Source organism: Schistocerca serialis, chromosome 3, assembly GCF_023864345.2.
Source record: "Schistocerca serialis cubense isolate TAMUIC-IGC-003099 chromosome 3, iqSchSeri2.2, whole genome shotgun sequence".
NCBI lineage: Eukaryota > Metazoa > Arthropoda > Insecta > Orthoptera > Acrididae > Schistocerca > Schistocerca serialis.
The window spans coordinates 1028062852-1028087241 of NC_064640.1; the positions used below are offsets into that span (position 1 = coordinate 1028062852).

Below are 24390 nucleotides of genomic sequence, written 5' to 3' on the forward strand. Positions count from 1 at the left end.
CTACTTTACCCACCTCCCACTACAACTACTCTTCTCTTCAACCATTAACAGTTTTTTTTCCCTTTTACTGCCAATTCCAGCTTTAATTGATAGAATTAATGTGAGCAGTCTTAGTTTTAATGCCATTTTTAAATAAAAAAGAATAATAAGGTTTGGGTTAATTAGGAATATTACACTAAATACAAACAAACACAAATGTAACAAAAAAATGATATGATGCAAGTTTTTGGCTTTTTTTTTTTTCACCAAGTTGAAATCTATAGAAAAATGTGCAATGACAAATATTTTGTGCAGGTTTTTTTGTGTGAATGAATATTATGAAAAAGATAAATTGCTGCTCACTGTGTAGTGGAGACATTGAGTTGCCGACAGGCACAACAAAAAGACAGTTGAAGTGACAACACACACACATTCACACAAGCACAATGTGCACATTATTCCATTCGGGATTTTCCATTGTTTGAATGAATGAGTAGGTATTTTTGTAGAAACCACAGAGGATATCCAAGGCATTACAAGCACCAGCATATTATAATAAATAATACAAATATATGCCCTCACAATGAAGTCAAAATTTTATTGATATAGACATATACACCAATTTTACAATTATTTCAATAAAATATGTCAAACAATAGACACTCCAGGTTGGAATATCAAGTGTCTTTTAATTGTGCCTGTCTGCAACTTACTGTATCATCTATCTTTTCCTAAAACTGTAAACAAAATACATGTTACGTTAATGCACACACAAACCTCATCTACAGGTACATTAACGCATATATTTCCAATCTACAATTTTCTTTGTCTGAGTCAAAAATTAATCTACTTCAAAAGCATTTACATCAAATAAAAATATTTCATTATTGTCATTACTTCAAGTTGAACAAATATATTTCAAGGAAGACGCAATACATGAAAGTCACAGATCAAGTAAACAGAGTAAGACGTGTGTACACTTTAACAGTCAAATCATAACTGAGTCCAAGTCCAGCGGCCGCTGGCTCGCTTGCTGCTTAGGTGGTGCTGCTGCTGCATGGCTGGCAGACAGCGCCGCATGTAGAGGACACATGTAACTGCGTCACAACACTTTTCCCCCCTTTGAATTTTTTGCACAGGTCTTGATGGAGGTGGCCTGTAGATTGCTAACGTCCATAGGTGTTGTTTGACTGGCCGTAAAGTCTCGAGGAGGAGGCTTCCTGTACGGATGGAAGTGTCCCCGATGATAACGGGTCGAGATGACAGCAGACATGGGGGTTGAATCTGCTGGGGCCCCGTGCACCAATCTGCCTACTGCAGCAAGTCCAGTTGTTATAACAGGAGACATGGGCGATGTGTCCGCATCCATAGGAAAAGGAGGTGAGTAGAGTTGCTCCAACAGATGATGGTCATCTGGTTCCTGCATGGGCACGTCTCCTGGTGGCGTCAGTTCTTGTGCTGGCACCATGGCACCGATATGATGGTGAGAGGACTGCGTTGTGAGTAATGAGAGATTCCAGTATCATGAGCGTCAGGTAGAGCCGAAGGTGGTATAGTGGCAGCCGGAACAGGCATTGCTGGCACACAAGGCTGAAGCTGGTCGGCATGACGCACTGCAACACCCGTGACCATCTGGATTTCATACAGGCATTGGCCAAGGTGTCATAAGATGTGGCCGAGACTCCATTTTGGCCGCCTGCCATATCCCCTAACCCATACACGGTCATCGGCGGTGAACCGGCCAAGCGAAGGCACTCGCGGCTGCGAGGTGGAAGGCCGCAGAAGATGAAGTAGCGTGTGGGGCTGTCGGCCATGTAAGAGCTCAGCCAGGCTGTGGTCGCCCATGGGGGTGAAACGGTAAGAAGCCAGAAATTGGAGAAGCGCATCATCAGCAGCAGAAGAAGTCAGGAGTTTCCTCATCTGAGCCTTAAATGTGCGGACCAGTTGTTCAGCCTCACCGTTTGACTGTGGATGGAACAGAGGGGCCGTGACATGCATAACGCCATGACAGGCACAAAAATCCACAAAATCGGAAGAGCAAATTGTGAACCATTATCAGTAACAAGAGTAGAGGGAAGGCCTTCCAAAGAGAAAATGCGAGCTAGAGCATTGGTGGTTGCCGCGGTGGTAGGTGATGTGCAACGGACAGTGAAAGGAAAGTTAGAGTAGGTGTCAATAACGGGAAGCCAATAAGTACCTAAAAAAGGTCCCGTGAAGTCAGCATGAATATGCTCCCAGGGCTTCTCAGGTGAAGGCCACAATGACAAAGATGACTTCGGGGCGGCGTCCTGTGACGCACAAGGGCCGCAGGCAGTGACCATGTGTGCGATGTCAGAGTCGATGCCAAGCCAGTACACATGACAGCACACCAGAAATTTTGTGCAAGAGACACCCCAGTGCCCTCGGTGAAGGAGGCGCAAGATCAAAGCACGCAAAGACACAGGTACCACAACATGCAGCAAAGTATTTTTGGTGGAACGGAGGATAACACCATCCCTAGCCGTGAGGCAGTAATGCAAAGCATAGTAGTTCTGCAACAGATCAGAAGTTTTAGCGGACGGATGATCTGGCCAACCCTTCTGAATACAGTGCAAAACCTGGGAGAGGGTAGGGTCAGAACCTGTAGCAGCCGCCAGCCAGTCCCAGGTGATGGGGAATCCGTCCACAACCCGCTGCTTGGCAACATCCAGGTGGAAACACAAAAGTTCATCCCCATCAGATGCCAGATCAGGACCCATGGGAAGGCGAGACAGTGCATCAGCATTTGCATGTTGAGCCATCGGCCGGAAATGAATCTCATAATTGAAACGAGAGAAGTAAAGAGCCCAACGCTGGAGGTGGTGTGCAGCCTTCTCAGGAAGTGAAGTTGATGGATGAAACAAGGAAAAAAGTGGTTTGTGATCTGTAACAAGATGAAATTTGGATCCATAGAGAAAAACACCAAACTTATGAAGAGCATAAATAATGGCCAAAGCTTCTTTTTCAATTTGAGAATACTTTTGTTGGGCATCCATGAGTGTTTTGGAGGCATAAGCAACGGGTTGTTCAGAACTGTCAGAAAAACGGCATGCAAGGACTGCACCGACCCCGTACTGAGAGGTGTCAGTGGCAAGAACAAGATGTTGGCCAAGTCGATAAGTAGCCAGGCACAGGGCCTGTTTCAGTATAGTCTTCAATTTCTGGAAAGCCGCATCGCATGACGCAGACCAGTGAAAAGGCATGTTTTTATGCAACAGGCTCGATGCGCAAGTCGACGAAGTGACGTCAAATTGAAAGACTTGCACCAGCTGAGCAGTCTACCCGAGGGGAGGCCCTCGCCAAACGTCATATGCAACAGGCGATGCAACGGCTGAGTCACCGAAGCAGCAGACGGTAAAAACTTGTGATAGTACGCTATTTTCCCAAAGAAAGCCTGCAGTTCCTTAACAGATGTAGGGTGAGGAAGAGCATTGATCGCAGCGACAGTTTGCTGAAATGGACAAATTCCATCCCAAGAGTGTTGAAACCCCAAGTACGTCATAGATGCTTGAAAAAATTTTGATTTCTGAAGATTACACTCAAGACCGGCAGTCTGTAAGACATGAAAAAGTGTGCAGAGATTTTATAGATGTTCGTCAGTGGGGGAGCCAGTGACAACAATGTCATCCTGGTAATTTATACACCCAGGGACAGGGAGCAATAATTGTTACAAGAACCGTTGAAAGAGAGCAGGGGCGCTGGCAACCCCGAATGGCAATCATTGGTACTGATAGAGGCCGAAAGGCATGTTAAGGACCAGAAACTGCTGGGAAGCAGCGTCGAGAGGAAATTGATAATAAGCTTCTGACAGGTCAAGTTTAGAAAAATACTGGCCTCCAGCAAGTTTAGAGAACAATTCTACAGGTCAGGGCGTAGGGAAAATGTCGATAAGGCATTGAGCATTTACAGTGGCTTTGAAATCACCACAGAGACGAATATCACCATTTGGCTTAGCAACAACAACGACAGGAGAGGACCACTCACTGGAAGTGACAGGAAGCAAGACCCCTGAAGCAGTGAGACAATCCAGCTCCCATTTGACCTGATCATGAAGGGCCACAGGAATGGGCCGAGCCCGAAAAAACTTAGGCCGAGCAGTGGGTTTGAGCATGATATGAGCTTCAAAGTCGTTTGCATGGCCTAACTCAGGAAAAAAGGAGCGAAAATGTCATCGACAAGGGATGCGATTGAGAAAAAGGAATAGCATTAGAGACGATATTGACAGAGTCATTGATGGAGAATCCAAAAATGTGAAAGGCATCAAAACCAAAAGGATTCTCCATGTTACTATGGTCGACCACAAATATGGGAACAGTGTGAACGACAGATTTGTAAGATACCTCAGCATGAAATTGTCCCAAGAGAGAAATCTTCTGTAGTCCGTAATTGCATAGAGACAGGTGACAGGATTGGAGAACCCAACTGAAGATACGTCTGAGAATTGATGATAGTGGCAGCAGAACCAGTATCCACCTGCATGCGAACATCTCAACCAAGTATTTGGACAGTGAGGATTAACTTCCCTGAAAGGGAGGAAGTACAATTGACAGACAACACAGAATCAGAATCAGCGTCATATTCATGAACATCATGTATGCGGTTGGATTTGCAAATGGATGACACATGACCCTTTTTTTTGGATTTGTGACACATGGTCCAACGTTGTGGACAATCTTCTCGTGAATGTTTCATAAAACACTGCGGACATGAAGGAAGTTGCCGTGGGTTTGCTGCAGTTTCTTAGAGATTTGTTTACGGTTAGGCCAAGGCTGTGCTTGGGAGCATACTGTGGCCACGTTGGCTGGCGGGGACATGCCACATGCTTCGTCAGCATCGCACAGAGGTTGTATTTCCCTGACGTCTCCCCATGCCTCTATTTGCACTCCAATGGTACGAGAAATTTCAAAAGACTTAGCGATGGATAGGACTTCATCTAGAGTCAGATTTGCCAACTGAAGGGCACGTTGCCTAATTTCTTTGTCGGGGGCCAATCCAATCGGATAATAGCATCCTGTACCATGGAATCGGCGTAGGATTCTTTGTGAACTTCAGTAACAAATTGACACTTTCTACTGAGGCCATGAAGTTCAGCAGCCCAAGCACGATAGGATTGATTTGGTTATTTTTGACCACAATAAAAGGCAACATGAGAGGCTACCACATGCGTTTCCTTTTGAAAATAGACAGACAGAAGTGAGCACATTTCAGCAAAGGACAAAGATGCAGGATCTTTCAAAGGAGTCAATTGCAACAACAACTGATACATTTGAGGTGAAATCCATGAAAGGAACAGAGACTTATATGTTTGTTCATCCGCGACATGAAATGCCTAGAAGTGCTGTTGAAGACGTTTTTCGTAATCAGACCAGTCTTCCACCATCTCGTCGTAAGGAGGAAAAGTAGGTAGAGACAACAATGAGAGAGGCATTTGATGCCACGACGAAATCACGAATCGCATTTGTGAGAAGTGTTTGCTGTTCTATGAGACCTTGCAATAGCTGCTCTAAAGTAGCCATGGAAACATGTGGGTCAATGATGGAAAAGAAAAATCACTACCTCATTGCCAATTCTTATAACTTCAAGTTGAACAAATATATTTCAACGAAGACGCAATACATGAAGTCACAGATCAACTAAACAGAGTAAGACATGTGTACACTTTAACAGTCAAATCATAACTGAGTCCAAGTCTAGTGGCCGCTGGCTGGCTGGCTGCTTAGGTGGCATTGCTGCTGCATGGCTGGCAGACAGCGCCACATGTAGAGGATGTGCGTAACTGCGTGGTGGCACTTTGAAAGATTGGCGAGTCACAACAATTATTCTTTTGAATTGATGAAATGGTAGCTTTTTGATGTGCAGAGATGTGGCAGTGAAAAGTTTCTTGATATTCATGTAAAGCATTTTGTGTTTTTGTACATGGTAAAGCTGTAATCAAATGGTAGATTCATTTGTTGGAGAAGCACTGTCTATAGTAGACATAGTTCTTTTGGAATAGATGTGCTTACCCTTTCTCTGACTTTGAATTAACTAACCCACAAGTTATAGGACAACCTACACTCTAACACTTTAATGTGGACTCCACACATTGGTGCACCTCAGCAGTTTTTACATACACAAATCATGCCCAGGGCAAGTAGGAGATGAGTTACCAAAAAAATCCTTCAAGCAGCTGGAAATCAAATTCGGGAACTTTAAATTTGTAATCTGACATATACATTTAGTCACACAATTTTAGTAGTTACAATTAATAACACTTCATCATGTTTGTCCATGCTACTGCCCTTGTAGCACATTTGATACTGTTGATTGCTGAGATAATTTGCCTTGATGTGTATCACATACTACATACTAAATAATGATGACAGGATCAGAGTTTGAAGTTTTATAAACCTTGGACTACAATTAACTCTGGGTGCCATGCTGCATTGTATCCTCATTGGCTTCTTTCCTGTTTAAAAATATTCATTGCAAGCTTTTGATGGCCATATAGTACGATACCATATGTTTTATGACTTTATATCAAGGCACAATAAACAACTTCAACAACAGGAATATTAGCATAGAGGTGTAGTTTTCTTAAGACAGATGTACACTTACTAATTTCATATACTAGTTTTTCTATATGTTTAAACAAGTTTGATTCATTTATTATCCCAAGGAAGTTAACAGCAAGTAGATCTAGTTCCATTTACATGTTGTGATTCAATTTTATATGTAGAACCTATCTGCAGTCGTGATGGGCACATTGCACCACGGGTTTGGTCTACTTCAGATATCAATATCTTCACTGTTTCTGACATTATTCAGACCTCAGAAGCATCAGCAAAAACATAACTGCAAGCAGACTGTCTCATTGCATTACATAGGTCAGTACTACATAGAAAACCAGCTCAAGCCAAATGCTACCAAAATGAAGGTATGCACCTCTCATCGTCACAACTGGGAAGCCTCGAGGATGCTGGCAATACCATGGCAAAGTGCTAATTGCACTAATTTTGGAGTTACCCTAGATCAAGTTCTAACCACCCAGAAATATTGTTCCAACAAAAACTTGAAGACCAGTAGTAGAAATAACATACTTTGGATAATAAGCAGCACAACTTCAGGAGCCAAACAATCATTGAAAACTACAGATTTAGTTATGTGTTTCTCCACTGATGAGTATGATAGACCAGTATGGTATAAATCAACAATCGCCAAGGAAGTCACCAGCACCCTACATGAAACCTACAGATCTATGACCAATTCCAGCTGAGAAACTTTATTACCTGGCTGGTGTTGCATCTTAACCAATTCAAAGACATGCAGCAGAGTACAAGAAAAGAACCAAATCATCTGCTTACTTCTCCATGACAACTGCTTCGTGGCATATAGCCAGAGATTGCACAGGTGAAGTCCAGACACAGTTTTTTTAGATCTTCTGCAGCATTCAAAGAACAGGCCACTTCTTAGCTAGGCCTCACCATCAGAAGAGCTAGCAGCTGGATGCAAGGAGAATTAGATCATATGGAAATCTCCAAAATGACTTCAGATTGGCATAGCTAGATGCAGTAAACCTCTGTACAGTTTCACTTAGCTTGACTTTAAGACCCTGAAAATGTGATATAACAAAAACAATTATATATAAATACTGCTATCCTCTACGGCCTGTGCAGTGTTCCTGAGAAAAGTTTATAGCAGCACAGTCCAGTGATGTCAATGTGGCCCATTCCTCGGTTAAAACAGTATACTGCTTGAACTATTGGGCACTTATTATTTCCCAGGTAAGAATGAAATATTTATTACATTGCATGTAATGCTTGTATCATGATGATTTATAATAATAATAATAGTAATAATATTAACAACAACAACAATAATAATATGATAAGTCATTAATATAAATTAGACTGGATCTAGCACAGAACCTTGAGGGGTATCAATATGTACAGGGAAATGTGCAGACTCTGCACCATTAACTTCAACCTTAAACAACATTTCACCAATGATGCAGCATTTTCTGTAAATCCATAGGACTGCAATTTATTTAATAATAAATTGCTCAAAATGTATTGTACTAGCCGAAAATCTGTGAATTTGGGTGAGCTTAGATTGAAGGGAAGCAGGGATTGAAACAATGGGACCATTCCACTTGGTTTATTCCTATTTCCTGGCAGAACATGTACATAAGGAAGACATGGCATGCTCATTTATTATCATCATGAAATATGGAAATATTGCTGTAACATAGACTGTAGGTCTGGATAATAGGTTAGAGGATGTTGTCCCAATATTGCACAGCCCTCAAATTACCCTTGATAATCATGAGGTGTGTTTGACACGCATATATCATACTGGAGCAAAATATGACTCACCCACTTCCCTCAAGAACCCACTGGTCTACACGCCTATCGGATACATTAGAACCTGAACACTTCCACACTCTTCTACGATGATCACAAGGTATCAGCCAAGTACTACATTTTTAAGTGAAGAGAAGCTGATGCCAGTGATCCAGGTTCCTTTCCTGGTGTCGTGTACTATTGCTTGCAGTGGGCACTGAGAGGCTGAATCGATCCTGTCGAGGCAGTTGCATACACCCTGGATAACATAGCCCCTCAAGTTACTTCCAAGAAGGTACTGTGCAGTTCCATTAAATCTCCTCTGGGACCTAAAAATTATTATTTACAAGTAGCATTCAGCAGATGATGGTATTGATTGTAGGTGGTCACTATGAAGCAGATAGTGGCTGAATGTTCAAATGATACCTACATGGTGCGAAACCCACAAAATCTGCAGCAACATTAACCATGCCAACAGCTGCCTGGCTAATCTGTACAGCAGAGTTAAAATCCATGGAAATGCAGTCAGTAACTACATCATCTCAAATGAATTCAACAGCTGCCCAGCTGATCTGAGCAGCACCTAAAAACACATGAAAATTTAATCACAATTGCAACGCCCAAAGAAATTCAGTAACTGCCAGACTGATCCTTGCAACACATGAAACCGAGTTAACATTTGAACACAAGCCTAGAGACATTCAAGAAAACTGTCAAAGAATTCCCTCAAGGAATCAAAAACCCAGCACAACGTACTTGTGGTTGTCTACAGTAGAACTCACCAAAGGACACTTGCCAACCCGCTTCCAACTCCATGTCGCTGCCAGAGATCCACACACCACTGCCCTATGCAAGAAGGTATTGGTCGCTTATCCCATGCTCAACACACTGAATCAGTGGGTCTTTCAAACTAAACCTCCATCTGACCAGAGCCAAAAGGCAAGAGAGACACTGGTGGCAACTGCCATATCGCACATGTACTTATGCAGTTTAGGAAGCCGGTACAGTCTAGGAGGCGCTGGGTTCATATCAGTTAACAGTTTTTATTCAAAATCAGAAAATATGCTTTTGCATGAATTGCTTACACATTTAATGTCATCTTTGAATAATTTAGTAGGTTCTGGCGACGATTGTCAGTTAAAGCCTGGTGAAGGCCTCATAAGCCAAAAACCAGTTAACGTGAATTAATTGATTCAGTCAAACATAAGCAATATAGTGTTTTTCATTTATTATTTATATTTCTCCTAATTGAGAAAAATAATGTTAATTTCTTATCCAAAAAGTCATTGCAATTTTTACGCATACCTCAAATATTATGCAGTTTTCAGTTCAAAAAATAAGATGTCTGTTTAGGATGTAAACAACAAATTGACATTAAAAAACAATGCTAAGCGTGTTAAGTGAGCAAATGATGTACTACAGGAAAGACTAACATGTGTGATGTGTTAATCATTTCATTATCTCTTGTTATTGTTCTCATTTAGTCACATTATGAATGATACTACAGAACTATTCACATACTTTTTTTTCAGGCAGGATATATAAGATGGCAGTCACTGCTACCAATGCACTAAGCCAAACTTCATACACTATTACTTACCTTTGTACATTCTGACCTACAAACACAAACTGTTCTAACACAACACAAGTCAAGTAAAATACTCATAAAAATTCCATTTTTACTACTTTTCCAGCCACGTTATTTCAAAGATTTTCCTCTGTCTCAGTGTATAGGTGTGAACTAGATGATGCAGCAGAGAAGGAAGTGCACGGCCATTTTCAGAAGATAATTGCTTTATTGCTGAAGACAGACAGAGATGAATCATTTAAAGTAGATCATCAGAAAGTTGAAGAAGATGCCAAGGTAAATAATACAGTCAAAATTCTTGAGAAAGTATACAACAGAGATGATAATAATAATTAATACCGTAATCACCAATTTACAAATAAATAGACAAGTACAAGATTATGACCTTTCAAAAAAAATTTTCACATAACAAAAGCTTAAAAAGTTTCACTGAGATTCTCATTAACCTAAAACAATTAGCTGTCTTTAGGAACAATCATAAAAACCTAAACTCTGTCTAGACAGGCCTTCAAGGCTGGAGGGTACTGACCGAGCACTGTGTCATCCTCAGCCTGTAGGCTTCATAGGATGAAGATATGGAGTGGCATGTGGACAGTACACCACTCTCCTGGCTGTCATTGGTTTTTGAGAGTGAAATAGCTCCTGAATTTGCTTTACAAGGAGTGAGTGCACCCTGTTTTCCAACAGCGCTCACTGTACCCAGATGCTCACCCATCCCAGTGGTTGCCGAGCCCAACAATGCTTAACTTTGGTAATATGATGGGAACTGATGTTACCACTGTAGCAAGTCCATTTGCTTAGGAACAAGAATGCTGTAACATAATGTGTTAGATACAGTTACATTAACTGCCTAATGTCAGTGGTGAAAAAAAACAGGTTCTAGGAAATGAAGAATTCAGAGCTGCAGAATGCCACATTTTTCATGTATTGTTCTGAAGTAATTTGGCACCTAAGAGAGTAAATGATTAATGAGAAAAGTAGAAGTCATCTAGCACTTCATTAATATTGAGCAAAAAACATAAAATAAAATAATGGAACATATAAACACAAATAAATACTCCAGAAAAATGCAACACAACATTACACTGAACTCCGAACTTAACACCTTAAGCTTGATATTGTCACATTTGTTGACAAATTCCAATTTACAGTCAACTGTATGGCATCCAGTTGATGGCCTTGCTTAATATTAGTCTTTGTTGCTTTATTATATCCATTCTATATGGCAACTGACTTTGCGAAACAACAAACACTGAACTGCAACCTACAGAATGCTTCCTATTAAACAGTTTTAAATTGGTGAGTTGATGACCAACAGAGTTCATAAAAGAGTAAAATCACATGGTCAATTTGAAGGTTGTAATTTTTTGTTAAACTGGAAAGCCACTACCCAAACTCTCGCATAACTGTAAATACGTTTCTTGAGTCTAAAAATCTTAATTCTATTGGGATATCATGACACATGTACTGATGGATAACCAGTATATCAATACAATTGAAAATATCAGGGTGAAAACAAGCCTGGGTATTACAAATTTCTTCAGTTTCACTGATTCATATATTACAATCGCAAGTTTACAGAATTTTATGATAAGTTTGATTCAATGAGAGTGGAAATGCTATTAACCAATGTACAAGTCTGATCTGAAACCTGTCATCAGTTCTTTCTGTAAGTCCTAGGGGAAAAAAGATTTTGGTGCATAATACACACATTTAGCAAATGTTAAAGTGTTTCATTTCCCCATTGTTGCTTCAATTTGTGTATTTAATGTGGAACCACCTTACTGAGAATCCTTTGGTGGTGTGAAAGCAAATGCTAAAAAGGATAGAGGAGCTCCTTTTTGTATAAATTTGAGTTTTTATTTGTCACTGACACAAGTTATATTACTTGTACATTGAACAGATATGATTTTTACAGTAAAAAGCAAACAGGTTTAGTAGCAAGTCCTAGCTTTTCCATAAATTGATTCAGAGCACTCACATGCATTTCTGATGAATCCCTATTGTGTAATAACAACTTTCTTTGCTTGCACTTAGTTTTTCCAGAGTATGATAGCACAGGACAGAAGTAATTTATTTAAGTAATTAACATTGGTTATGTCTCTGTCTCAAATACCTGCATTAGTTTAAACAGCAAATACTGTTTAATTCATTGCTTTAGGTAAGTCAAGGATGTTTTCTGACCAAACGAGGTTATTGTTATTATTTAGGCCCAGAGATCTGAGAGGCTTTACTATCAGCACTTCTAGATTTCTTTATTACTTGTTTTCATGTTCTCATATTTGTGTACTGGGTGAAACAGAATAAAAGGTGTCTCAACCCTTGAGCAGGCATCCCTGTGTACAAAGTGCGCCAAACACAAAAAAGTTTGTCGTGCACAGTTCCATTGTCAGTTTACAGAAGTAAGCGCCTACCTATTTCTGCATTATTGTTTAAGCTAGCACAGTAAGAAGTTGTGTTGTCATAGGTTCACATGAGCTAAAGTAATTTAAGTTAAACTGCGAATGTTATCTTAGTGTGCAAAGTACACCATGCGCCCAGTCTCGAAAGTAATTTTTCCTTCACTTTGATTTTGTTCCTTTTTAATTGAATCAAAAGATAACACATAACAAGCAGTTATATCACTGTGCAGAGCAAGATCAAAGCTGACAGACAACAATGTTGATTGGTTACTCAACAAGGATCCACAGCTCAACTCTGTACCAGACAATGAAAATCATGATGACTCTGAAGAAAAAAGAGGAATTTATCACACAAAGTGACCACGATTCAGATTCTGATCAAGTACATGATTCAAATGATGACTGTGAAGAGCCACTCTCCACTGGTGGTATCTTTATTGGGAGGGACAAAACATGTAAATGGAATAAAATATGTCCTAATGTGACTTCATACCCAAAAAGAAAAAAATATTGTGAAAATATTCCCGGAGCCTACACATGTTGCCAGAGGGGTCACAAGTGAAATAGAGGGTTTATGGACAATACTTAGCCTGGAAATGATTGATGAAATTGTAAAATACACAAAAATATACATTCAATCTAAGAAAGAATGTGTACATTATTCCAGAGACAGGGATGCTGAGGAAACTACAAAGTGTGAAATAACAGCACTGTTAGGATTGCTGTATCTCATCAGGACTAAGAAAGCAAACCACACAAATGCCATTGAACTGTGGACAGCAGATGGTACTGGTATGTAGATTACGAAAGCTATGATGAGTTAAAGAAGATTTCTGTTCCTTTTACGATATATCCATTTTGACAACAAGAGCACAAGGCAAGAAAGAAGAGTAACTGATAAACTTGCTGCAATAAGGCACATATTGGATGCCTTTGTGGTGAACTACAAGAACGCTTATAGTGTAGGACAATTTTTGACAGTAAACGAAAAGTTGCAAGCTTTTGTTCAGTATATCCTGAACAAACCAGTGGAGTAAGGGATAGAGATTTTTGTTTCAGTAGATACTAAAACATTATTCACTAGTAGTATTGAAGTATATTGTGGAAAACAACCTAAAGCACCAGACAATGTTTCTAATTCTCCCTGTAGTATTGTAGGAAAACTAGCAACACACACTGAAGGCTTGGGAAGAAACATTGCAGTGGATAATTGGTACACTAGCTCTTCCTTAGTCAACTCCCTTTTGAGAAAGTGACTAACATACATTGGCACATTGAGAAAAAAGAAACACAAGATCCCACAAGAAATTTTACCTGGGATATGTAGGGCTATCCACTCCTCTTTATTTGGTTTTCAGAATATGTTGCTACTTTCTTATGTGGCGAAACAAAACAAGACAGATATAATGTCACATAGAAGAAGGTGTAATTAGATGAATGACAAACACTAACTTCACTTAATGAAGGTTTATTCAGCACTTGCATATACAAAAGTGCAGAGCATTCTGCCTCTGGCCAGAACACACACAGTATATATACAGCTACAGAACATTCCAGTACAATGATTCTTGACATTTGTGAATACTTTTTGAATGTACTTGAACCAAATATAGAAATTAAAATTTTACAGTCCAGGTGAGTTTGGAACTCACGACCCTCCATGTAACAGTTTAGTATCATAACTACTACATCACAGAGCTACTCAGATTCTTCTGTGACATTGCTCCCTCCTTACTAGAACAGGGTCTTAGTGTTATGTCCTCCTAGTCTGGGTATAAGTCAATGGTCCTGCATACTTCGACTTCTGATGACCAATTCTCGCCCTGGCGGTGATCTTCTTAGAACTTATTTTGTTGCTACGTTCTTCATCACCTTTCTGCTTGTTGCCTGTAGCTGTTGCTTTGAATTTACCCTGGGTTGCAGGATCCTTATAGGGCTTCATTCAAAGGACGTGGACCATATCTCTGATCTTTCATCGTCTTGTGTCAGGGTCAAAATCTTCAACTTCATAAGTAACATCAGACAACTGTCTTACAACCTTATAAGGTCCAAAGTAGCGCCTGAGGAGCTTCTCAGAGAGACCAACATTCTGAACAGGAGTAAAGATCCAGACAAGGTCACCAGGCTGGTACACAACAGGGCAGTGGCTCGCATCATACCTTCAGCGATAATTTTCTTGAGCCTGCAGCATGAGGAGTTGAGTAAACAGCCGAGCTTCCTCAGCTCTGGTTAACACCTGGCCAATGTAGTCATCATCCACGTCATCAGGATGTAATGGAAACACAGTATCCATTGCCGTAGTCGCCTCACGCCCACGCACCAGGAAAAATGGCATAAATCCTGTGGTGTCTTGTTTGGCAGTGTTGTAGGCAAATGGCACAAAAGGTAGCAACTCATCCTAGTTGCTCTGCTCAACATTGATGAATATTGATGGCATGTCAACCAAGGTCTTATTAAGGCGTTCAGTAAGCCCGTTAGTTTGCGGATGGTAGGCAGTCATCATGTGATGAGTAATGTTGCACTGACGGTTTATCTCTGTCACAAGATTTGATTGAAAAACTTTCCCTTGATCTGTAATTAATGACCTTGGGGCACCATGTTTTAATACAATGTCTTCCACGATGAATTTGGCTACCTCGGATGCTTCGGCTGTTTTCATGTCTTTTGTAATGGCATAGCATGTCAGATAATCAGTGCAAACAACAACCCATCCATTGCGACTAGCAGACGTTGGAAATCGTCTGAGGAGGTCAATCCCAACATGCTGGAAAGGTGTTTTGGCTGGTGGAATTGGTATGAGTCGGCCAGGTGGTTTCTGAGGAACTGCCTTTCTCCTCTGGCACACTCGACAGTGCGACACATAGTGATGCACACGCCTAAATAAACCTGGCCATAAAAATCTCTTGCGGATTCTATCATATGTCTTAATAAATCCTAGATGTCTGGCCTCAGGTACGTCATGGAATTTCTGTAGAACATCTAAGTTCATGTGTTTAGGAATCACTGGTAGCCATCTCTTTCCAAATGGATCAAAGTTTTTCTTGCAAACTAATCAATTAACTACCCTAAATTGTCATTTCACATTCTCTGACCAATTTATGGCAAGCATAATTTGAGATATCTTGGCATCCTCCTTCTGCTCAGCAGAGAGATCCTGGAGTGCAGTGAGACAGTCACTGTCTTCATCAAAGTTTCATGGTCTTGCACAGGGTTTCTTGAGAGACAGTCGGCATCTTGGTGTTTTCTTCCACTTTTGTACACTATGGTAATGTCATACTCTTGAAGACCTAGTGCCCACCTGGCAAGTCGTCCTGTTGGATCCTTAAGACCTGTCAAACAACAAAGTGAATGATGGTCTGTGGCAATCCATAGAGATACCATCGAAATTTGCACATGGCCCAGATCACAGCAAGACATCCTCTTTCTGTAGCTGAGTAGTTTCTCTCGGCTTTTGTAAGTGTCCTAGAAGCATAGGTTATAGCCTTCTCTTTTCCATCCAAAATTTGCACCAGAATAGCACCAATCCCATACCTGCTGGCATCTGTGTGTAGTTCTGTAGGTGTTCTCTCATCATAGAGATCAAATACAGGGTGAGTCATCAGAGCTTTTTGCAGCACATCGAAAGAATCTTGTTGAGCACAAACCCAGATAAATTTAGCATCGGCTTTTAACAACTCTAGAAGTGGCCTGGCTTAGGTACAAAAGTCTTTGATAAAATGACGGTAATATGAACATAATCTGAGGAAGCTTCTCACATCTCTAATACTTTTAGGAATAGGAAATTCTGTTATAGATCTCAACTTTTTCTGGGTGTGGCCGCACACCTTAGTTTGACACACGTTGTCCAAGTATTTTGATTTCCTTTGCTCCAAAGAGACACTTTCCGTGATTAAGTTTCAGTCCACCTCGTTGGAGACACTTAAGAACGGCCCTCAGTTATTTTGTATGTTCATCAGATGTCTCTGAGAACACTATAATGTCATCTAAATAACAAAGACACATCATCCACTTCAGGTGCCTTACAAGATTATCCATCATCCGTTAAAAAGTTGCTGGTACATTACACAAACCAAATGGCATTACCTTAAACTCATACAGGCCCTCAGGGGTGATGAATGCAGTTTCTCATGATCATCCTCATCTACTTCAATTTGCCAGTATCCCGAGTACATGTCCATGGTTGAGAAAAACTTAGCCCCCTTCAGGCAATCTAGTGTATCGTCAATTCGTGGAAGAGGGTAAACTTCCTTTTTAGTTATCTTATTAAGCTTCTTGTAATCAACACAAAAGCGCCAACTGGAATCCTTCTTCCTGACGAGCGCCACTGGTGATGACCATGGGCTCTGTGAAGACTGAATGATGTCATTCTTCATCATCTTCTCTACCTCGTCACGAATTATTCGACGTTCCGTTGCTGACACACGGTATGCTCTCTGGCTTATTGGTTGATGGTTTCCTGTGCTAATCCGGTGCTTCACCGTCGACCTGTCTAATTTGCTCTTCACCTGTGGATTGAAGCATTCAGAGACTCTTGAAGAATTGCAAGTAGCTTCTTCTGTTGTTCCTTAGTGAGATCTGGTTATAGTCGAGATAGAAGATCTTGTCTCATAATGGTAGCGCTAATTTCGCCCACGGACTCAGCATGGGAGGTTTCTATGATTCTCAGCTGTTTTTCAATTAACGGCTCAGCATTTGCTATGCACATGCATCTTGGAAGGATCTGTAGTTCTTGGCGACAGTTAACTATCCACAATTCACCAAATCTGTTCTTAAACGAGGGTGGGATGACCAAGTTATTCTTCAGTGGTATGCTTCTCTTACATTCCACTACAAGATCCGTGGGTTGATGCATGGAAGGACACGTGACAGCTACCTCTAGCGCTGACTGCGAATGATCACTTCATCCAGCACACATAGTCTCCACACACTCGGATGCGCATCTTCCTGTCCACAGTATCTCATAATCTTCGAGTGGTGTATGGCCACTTATACCCACATGAATTATACATCTTCCGGTAGGTTTTACATATTGCCCATTAGCCACCTTCAGCAGAGATGTTTTGTTGTCGACGAATACGGTTTTCTGCAACTGGTGACGGTACTCCTCCGAAATGACTGAGTATGGTGCTCCAGAGTCCACAAGAGCTTGGGCTGGTTGGACATCCATGAGGATATCGACGTAGTTTCCTGTCATTTTTGTAGTGATCGACAGTGGAAGATTTTTCTCTACAGAGGCCTCACATCCAAGGAAGGTCGCACCCTTTAGTTTTCCAGGTTGCGGCGGCCAGGTGATCGGCTGGAGCTTCTAAACAGCGATGGAGACCTTGATCAGCATGTTGGGGAGTGTCCTCTCCAGTGGCTAGATTGCGGCGATGGTGACCCACGTCATCCTGCCCCCACATCTTCTTGTTTATCTTCGTCATGCTGGAGTTGGCTGTCTTCTGATGTGGGCGTCATCAAATATCCACTGCCTTTCTCGACAATAGCGCACCACATATCTCAGTTGTCCACAGTGGAAACATACTGGTTGGTTATCCTGGGTCCTCCAGAGGTCAGTCTCCCTTGGTGCCCAAACAGGTTCCTCATGTGGCATTGTAGGAATGTAACTCTGTCTTTCACCGTTTTAAAGGGAAATTAAGGACAAGAGATTGGGTTCAATGTCTGTTCCACTTTCCCCCTCATGACCTCTTGAAGCGTCTTGGTTTTTTGCTCACCGTGCAATCCAAGTGCCTTCTGAACTTCCTCTCTCACTATGTGACAAATAACACTTGTGAAATCAGTTGCTTCTTTCATCATAGACATTGATAAGACATTTGGAAGCTGTTCAAACTTCTTGCAGGTAATTCTTTTCTGATGCCTTGTCTCGATATACTGGCACCATTTTATGAAGTAGTCTGCTTTCGAAACCTCCTTCAGGAGTAGCAACACCCTGCATGAGATGTGCAACCTTATCTTCCTCCTTCATTCTAGGATCTACTATTTTACACAGCTCCAAGACGTCTTGAATGTAGGATGCTTTAGTTTCTCCTGGACGCCGTGCCCTGCACTTTAATTTATCTTCAGCCTTGCACTTCTGTCGTCGTGTGTTGTTGAAATACTTGTGCAGTTCCACTTGGAATACTTCACAGTTTGTGAACTTCTCCTCATTGTTCTCAAACCATTGCTTGGCAGTGCCCTCCAAGTAGAAAAATATGTTAGCCAAACACACGGTGTCATCTCATTTGTTAAATTTGGCTATATGCTCATATACCTTCAGCCACTTGTTTGGATCTTGGCCATCGTCACCAGAAACCCCGGAAGGATGGCTCATGTGGTGGCACACAGTTGCTGTCATCGTAATGTCCTCTTCTTCTTCTGTCTCTGATAGATTGCGATCTGTTGAATATGGCTCGAACCCGGGTTTCTAGTGATCTGTTGTGGCCTGATGGGAGCCACTGTGTCATTGATAATGTGTGCTATCACAAGTTCACAAGTTTCAATACCCAGTGTCTCCACCAGAATAATGTCATGTAGAAGAAGGTGTAATTAGGTGAATGACGAACACTAACTTCACTTAATGAAGGTTTATTCAGCACTTGCACGAACCAAGTATATAAATTAAAATTGTACAGTCCAGGTGAGTTTTGAGCTCACGACTCTCCATGCAACAGTTTAGTATCATAACTACTACACCACAGAGCTACTCAGCTTCTTCTGTGGCAATATTAATTTCAACTATACAATGGAACCATTGATGAAGTTACAGGTAAACCAGAGATAGTTTTGAATTACAATATAAGAAAGGGAGGAGTCGACACAGTTGATCAACTGCGAGGTGCGTATTCCATCACACGGGTGACAAGAAGATGGCCATTGGTTGTATTCTATGCTCTAATGGGTATAGCAGGAATCAATGCTCAAATAATTTTTTGTGCAAATGAGGCAAATCCAAAAAGAAGAGAATAGTTTCCTTGAAAGATTCAGCACTGTCTCTTATGAAGCCACAACTAGTGGAAAGAGCTAATATTCCTTCACTTCCTGCTGACATTGCAACTTTCCTCATGAAATACACAATGTGTTGAATGAACTGAGGAGCCTGCCACCAAGAAAAAGAGGTCAGTGTGTGACATGTGGATGAGCAAGTAACACATCTACTACCATAAGGTGTAACTCATGCCATAGCTTTGTTTGCAAAGGACACATAAAAACAGTGCATACATGTGAGAAGTGTAAAGTATTTCCTGAAAATTCACGAGACAATTAACTCTGTAGATGAAAGGAACTTTGTGGTAACTGATACTTCAATATATAAAGCCTTTTTCCTTTTATATTGCAATGAAAGTGTGTTTTTGTTCAGCATGTGCTTAAAAAAGTGTTGGAATAGATTGATATGTCAGCTGCAGCAATAGAATGATATGAAAGATTCTTATTTATTTAATCAAATAGCAAATTAGTGTTGTAATATAAGTTTCTCATATTGTTGTTAAAATAAACTAAAATTAAACTGTGATTAACTCATACATGTTTCCCTTGGTAGCATAATGACAGCTTTTGACTACATGTGTACAAAGTATGCCGCATGCCTGCTCGAGGAAGACTATCTGATGTGAACAAGTCCACCTCTCTGAAGTAACAGAGCCATCTTGGCTACAATTGAGTAGTTTAACCACTCTACCTCTCTGAAGCTAACAGAGTCATCTTGGCTACAGTTGAGTAGTTTAGCACAGTATGTGTGTCTCTGATAAAGACTTACCAGTTAGGATGATGTACTGAGCTCTTTTACTAAACACTTTGGAAACCAAGCCCGAGCATAGCTTGAGCCACAAGTTTATGTTAAAAGATTATGCCCAAGTTTGGGTTGGACTGTGATTTTCTCAATTTGCAAGCTAAATATCACTCAAAAACTGGATTCATTTCATATAAGAACAATGTACAGGCATCTCGCAACCTGCCCCTTGACTGGTGCTGCTACCATTGTCAATTTCTAGAATTATTGTGAAAGAAATATTGGCAAATGTAACAGCTGCCATCATGAAGTGCTGAGCCAATATGGAAGAGGAAGAAATTGCTCAGTAACTCACCTTGAACTTTTTTCTGTCAAAATTATTTTAAAATTTTTAATCTCTCAAAGAACTAAAACAAAATACGAAAAATAAATATTGTAGCTTGGCCTTTTTTTAGTATATATTACTCTGGAAGATACATCAAGCACATGTGTACCAGTAATGCTTTAAATAGCTGCATAAATGTCCAGCTTCATAGGCCCAATATTCTTGTAAGTGGCTGGTCTCCAAAGTGTTAAGAAGTCTTCAAACTTCTCACATATCTGAGAACCTTTTCCTTTGCTCATACTTTCATTAACAATCTGCAAGGGAATCTAGGAATCTGGCTGTTCTTGTTCATCCACAGTTTGCAGGGTATCAAGTGAGAAAAGGGCAGTGGTTTCTAAAACTGTGCTGATTCATGGGCAGACACTTTTCTGCCTCAAGGAAATTTATGAGAATTCTGCAGCAAACCAATTTTAAAGATATTGGTCTGTAATTTTTTGGGTCCATTTTTATAGAGGAGTCACCTGAGCTTTTTTCCAGTCAATTGGGACTTTGTGATTGCCAATAGCCTAGTGTACTCTGTAAGACTGAATTGGGCTTTCACCTGGACCAGGTGACTTATTTGTTTTCAACACTTTCAGTTGCTTCTCTTTGCCAGGGATGCCTATTACTATGTCAGTATGTGTGAGTGTCAAACAACAGTATGATTCTCCTCCATTAACAATTTCTTAAACTTGTAATTTAAAACTTTGGTTTTCCTTTGGCTATCTTCAATTGTCGCAACAGTGTGTTCAATGAGTAACTGGATAGAAACCTCAGAGCTGCTTAACTATTTTACATAGGACCAATATTTTCTCAGGTTCTCAGCAAGATCTTTTGCTAAGGTGTGATGGTATTAGTTGTTATATGATTTGTGCATCAATCTTATAACAGACACACAAATGTCTACTAACTTTTTCCCTGTCATTACTTGTGCACCCTCTTCTTGATTTATTTATTAACTTTGGTAAAAATAGTTGCTATGATGACATCATGGTCACAAATCTATGGTCTATGTGAAATCAAGTTAATTCTTGTTATATGTGACCAGATCACTTCACTGTCACGTTGAAGTTATCTTGTCACATATAACAGGTCTTTGTCAAATCAAGTTAGTTGTAGGATGTTTTAACTGGCCACCTGATTCTGTTATGACAGGTTTCGAGTCATTCAAAGATGGTCATTAGCACTGACATATCCAGACCATGCAGTATAAGTTGGAGGTGACTTTAACCTATTGAGTATAGACTGGGATGTCTAGGGACAGCAACAGAGACAATATTTTTGTCAACTGCAAGGAACGCTCCCCCTCCTATGGCTTCTAATCTGGCTTTTCAATATATATTCCATTAATCGCTAAATATCTGAGAGCTTTCTAGTTCAGGCTTCAGCCTGCTCTAGGTCCTGAGAATAATTTGAGCACAATTGATTTCCTGGAGGGTAGTAAATTCTGAAACTTTGTTATGAAATTTTTGACACTATACTGATAAAATTTTGACAGTACTTTTACTCTGAACGCAGTCTGATTTCTTTATCTGCAGGTCATCTGGCGAGTGTTAATCAGAGTACTTCAAACTACTGCCTAACATGAAAAAAGTGCGTGTGCACTCCACAAGTTCTCTGCTGCTCTGAGTAGCTTCTTCCTTTGTGTAATGCAGTACTGACCTATCAAGGGGCATCCCCATTTGATAATACATTTCCAGAAATCTGCCCCAAGACCATCACAGAGTTGATGAAGCCTCTGGCTGGGACCCTCAGCTCAGCTCCAAACCAAAGGAACCCTATCGACTATGGAAATGATGCTGCAAATTGTGAGCTCTGCTTGTACCCTGCACGCAAGACCAGCAACCTTCACCACTTCTGCCAGCCTCCTTATGAACTGAGAATAGCTTCATAAACCAAGCAACAGGCATTGTTAGTGCCAACATGAGCCCCAACTTGCAAACAACTGCACCCTGCACACACAGCAGCTGCAGGAAGGGCCTCCTCTAAATCTCATATGAGGCCCCCCTGCCAAACATACTGAGTGCCCATTGGCTTTCTTTCTGGTTCTGAGGGGCTCCAAAACACATCTAAATATTGTAGGTCCAAATAAGTAGCAAATCCAGATGCTAGTTGGGAACTATAAGAGTCATTCAAATGGAAACAAGGCAAATGGAAAAAATAAGTACACTAGTTACTGCTTCAGAAGTAATCACATTACTGTTAATACATCTATCCCACTGAGAGACAGGACAGTCAAAACCTTCATGGAAAAGTGTTTGTGGTTGCCTGCACCCAGGAGTGCACCTCTCCATCTGAAGCAAGCTGACAGCCACAAATGTCTTTCTTCAGGGCTTCAAAAATAAGGAAATCACATGGTGAGAGATAAGGACAGTGTGGAGGATGTGGAAGGGCTTCTCAGAAAAACTTCTGCATTGTAGCTGAAGCAAACTTGGTAACATTCATTCTGTTGCAGGGCAATGCACATCCACAAATCACACAGTTAGAGACTGAGACAGTGTGGAGGTTGTGGAAGGACTTCCCAGGAAAACTTCTGCATTGTAGTTGAAACAACCTTAGCAACAGTCATTCTGTTGCAGGATAATGCATGCCCACATAATGCTGAGGTCGTTCCAATTATGCAGTAGAAGTTTTGCTGGGAAGCCCTTCCACATACTCCATATAGGGCCACACTCTCTTTGCAACATCAACATTTTTGAAGCCCTGAAGAAAGACACTCATGGCTGTCAATTAGCTTCAGATGAAGAGATGCATACCTAGGTACAACCTTGGTATGTAGGCAACTGTATACATTTTTCTGTGAAGGCATTGACCGCATTGTTTCACAGTGTGATAAATGTATCAACAGTTATATGAGGATTACTCTTGAAATAAAGTTTACTTACTTTTTTCCACCTATCTCATTTTCATTGGCTGCCCCTTATACATTGTGGCTCATGGGATTGGTTATATTGAGTTGGGATGAAAAATTTCAGTTTGCAACTGCCGAGTTGGATAGTGGAGTCAAATAGCACTCACTCACTTGGATTATTCTTTCATTGATGTTCCCTTATGTTCACTGTATTTTGTTTCAGTCTAGTGAAAGATTAACAGGACACAGCATTGTCTTGATATGTTAAATCAAATATTTACTGAGATGCCACAGCACTTTAATTATATCCACAATGACCTGTCATGAACTACCTTTCACACACAGAACAAATGCATGATCCCTTCATCTCTTCCTGTTACTAACATTTATTAGTCATATGTACAGTATTTACAATGCTGTGTGATAAAGCCAAGTTCCCACATCAGATGCCTGCTCTACATTAAGTTAATAGTTCAGCTTAATGTGTGGTTTGTGTGTACAGCAGTTTCAAAATTCTTCACAGGTGAGGAACATGCACTGGGCTCCTCTTTATGGCTATAGGGAAGTGTCTACAACTACTTTAGCCCTCTCCTTACTGAGGTCATCCTTTTGGTATAGGATGCATGTTCTTAGCACTGGGGCATGAGTATATTTGAAATCTCTCTCTCTTGATGACTAGGGTACAACAGCCTTCCTCCTGCTACTAGTTTCGGTTCTCCCACACACATAATGAATCGATTTAGGTACAACTGCTATATATTTTCTGGATGAAGGTTTTTTTCTGTATATGCTTTTCTGCTTTGTTACAAAATTATAGCCATATGGTAGCTCAGTGCTTAGAGGACAGGTCATGAGAGAGTGCAGTAGTTAGCACTAGAGTAGCAGAGAATGTAACATTCCTGGAATTACAAGAATGGGACATTTTGATTCTTGGATAAAAATTACAAAAATGTTATTGAATTTTATTCTATTCTTTTAGTCAGTCAGCAATATTGCACATCAGTTCAGATAAAACATCAAGCTTACAATAATTACCACCATCATCTTCACCAGAAACAACCGACATTCATGGCTACTGTTGGAGTCACCTTATATTGCGTGTGAATGGCTTCTGATTGATTGACATACCTCATATGGTGCCACTGCAATAGGAGTCATTACA

General features: G+C 40.6%; 1 protein-coding gene across 1 annotated transcript in view; it reads left to right on the forward strand.

Moving 5' to 3' along the window:
• The window catches only part of LOC126471375 (annexin A3-like), a 267681-nt gene that overhangs the window by 208948 nt on the left and 34343 nt on the right, over window positions 1-24390 (forward strand). Inside the window, exon 4 of the mRNA XM_050099496.1 lies at window positions 10046-10182. Coding sequence (XP_049955453.1) covers window positions 10046-10182 — 137 coding nt within the window. The remainder of the gene's footprint in view (window positions 1-10045; window positions 10183-24390) is intronic.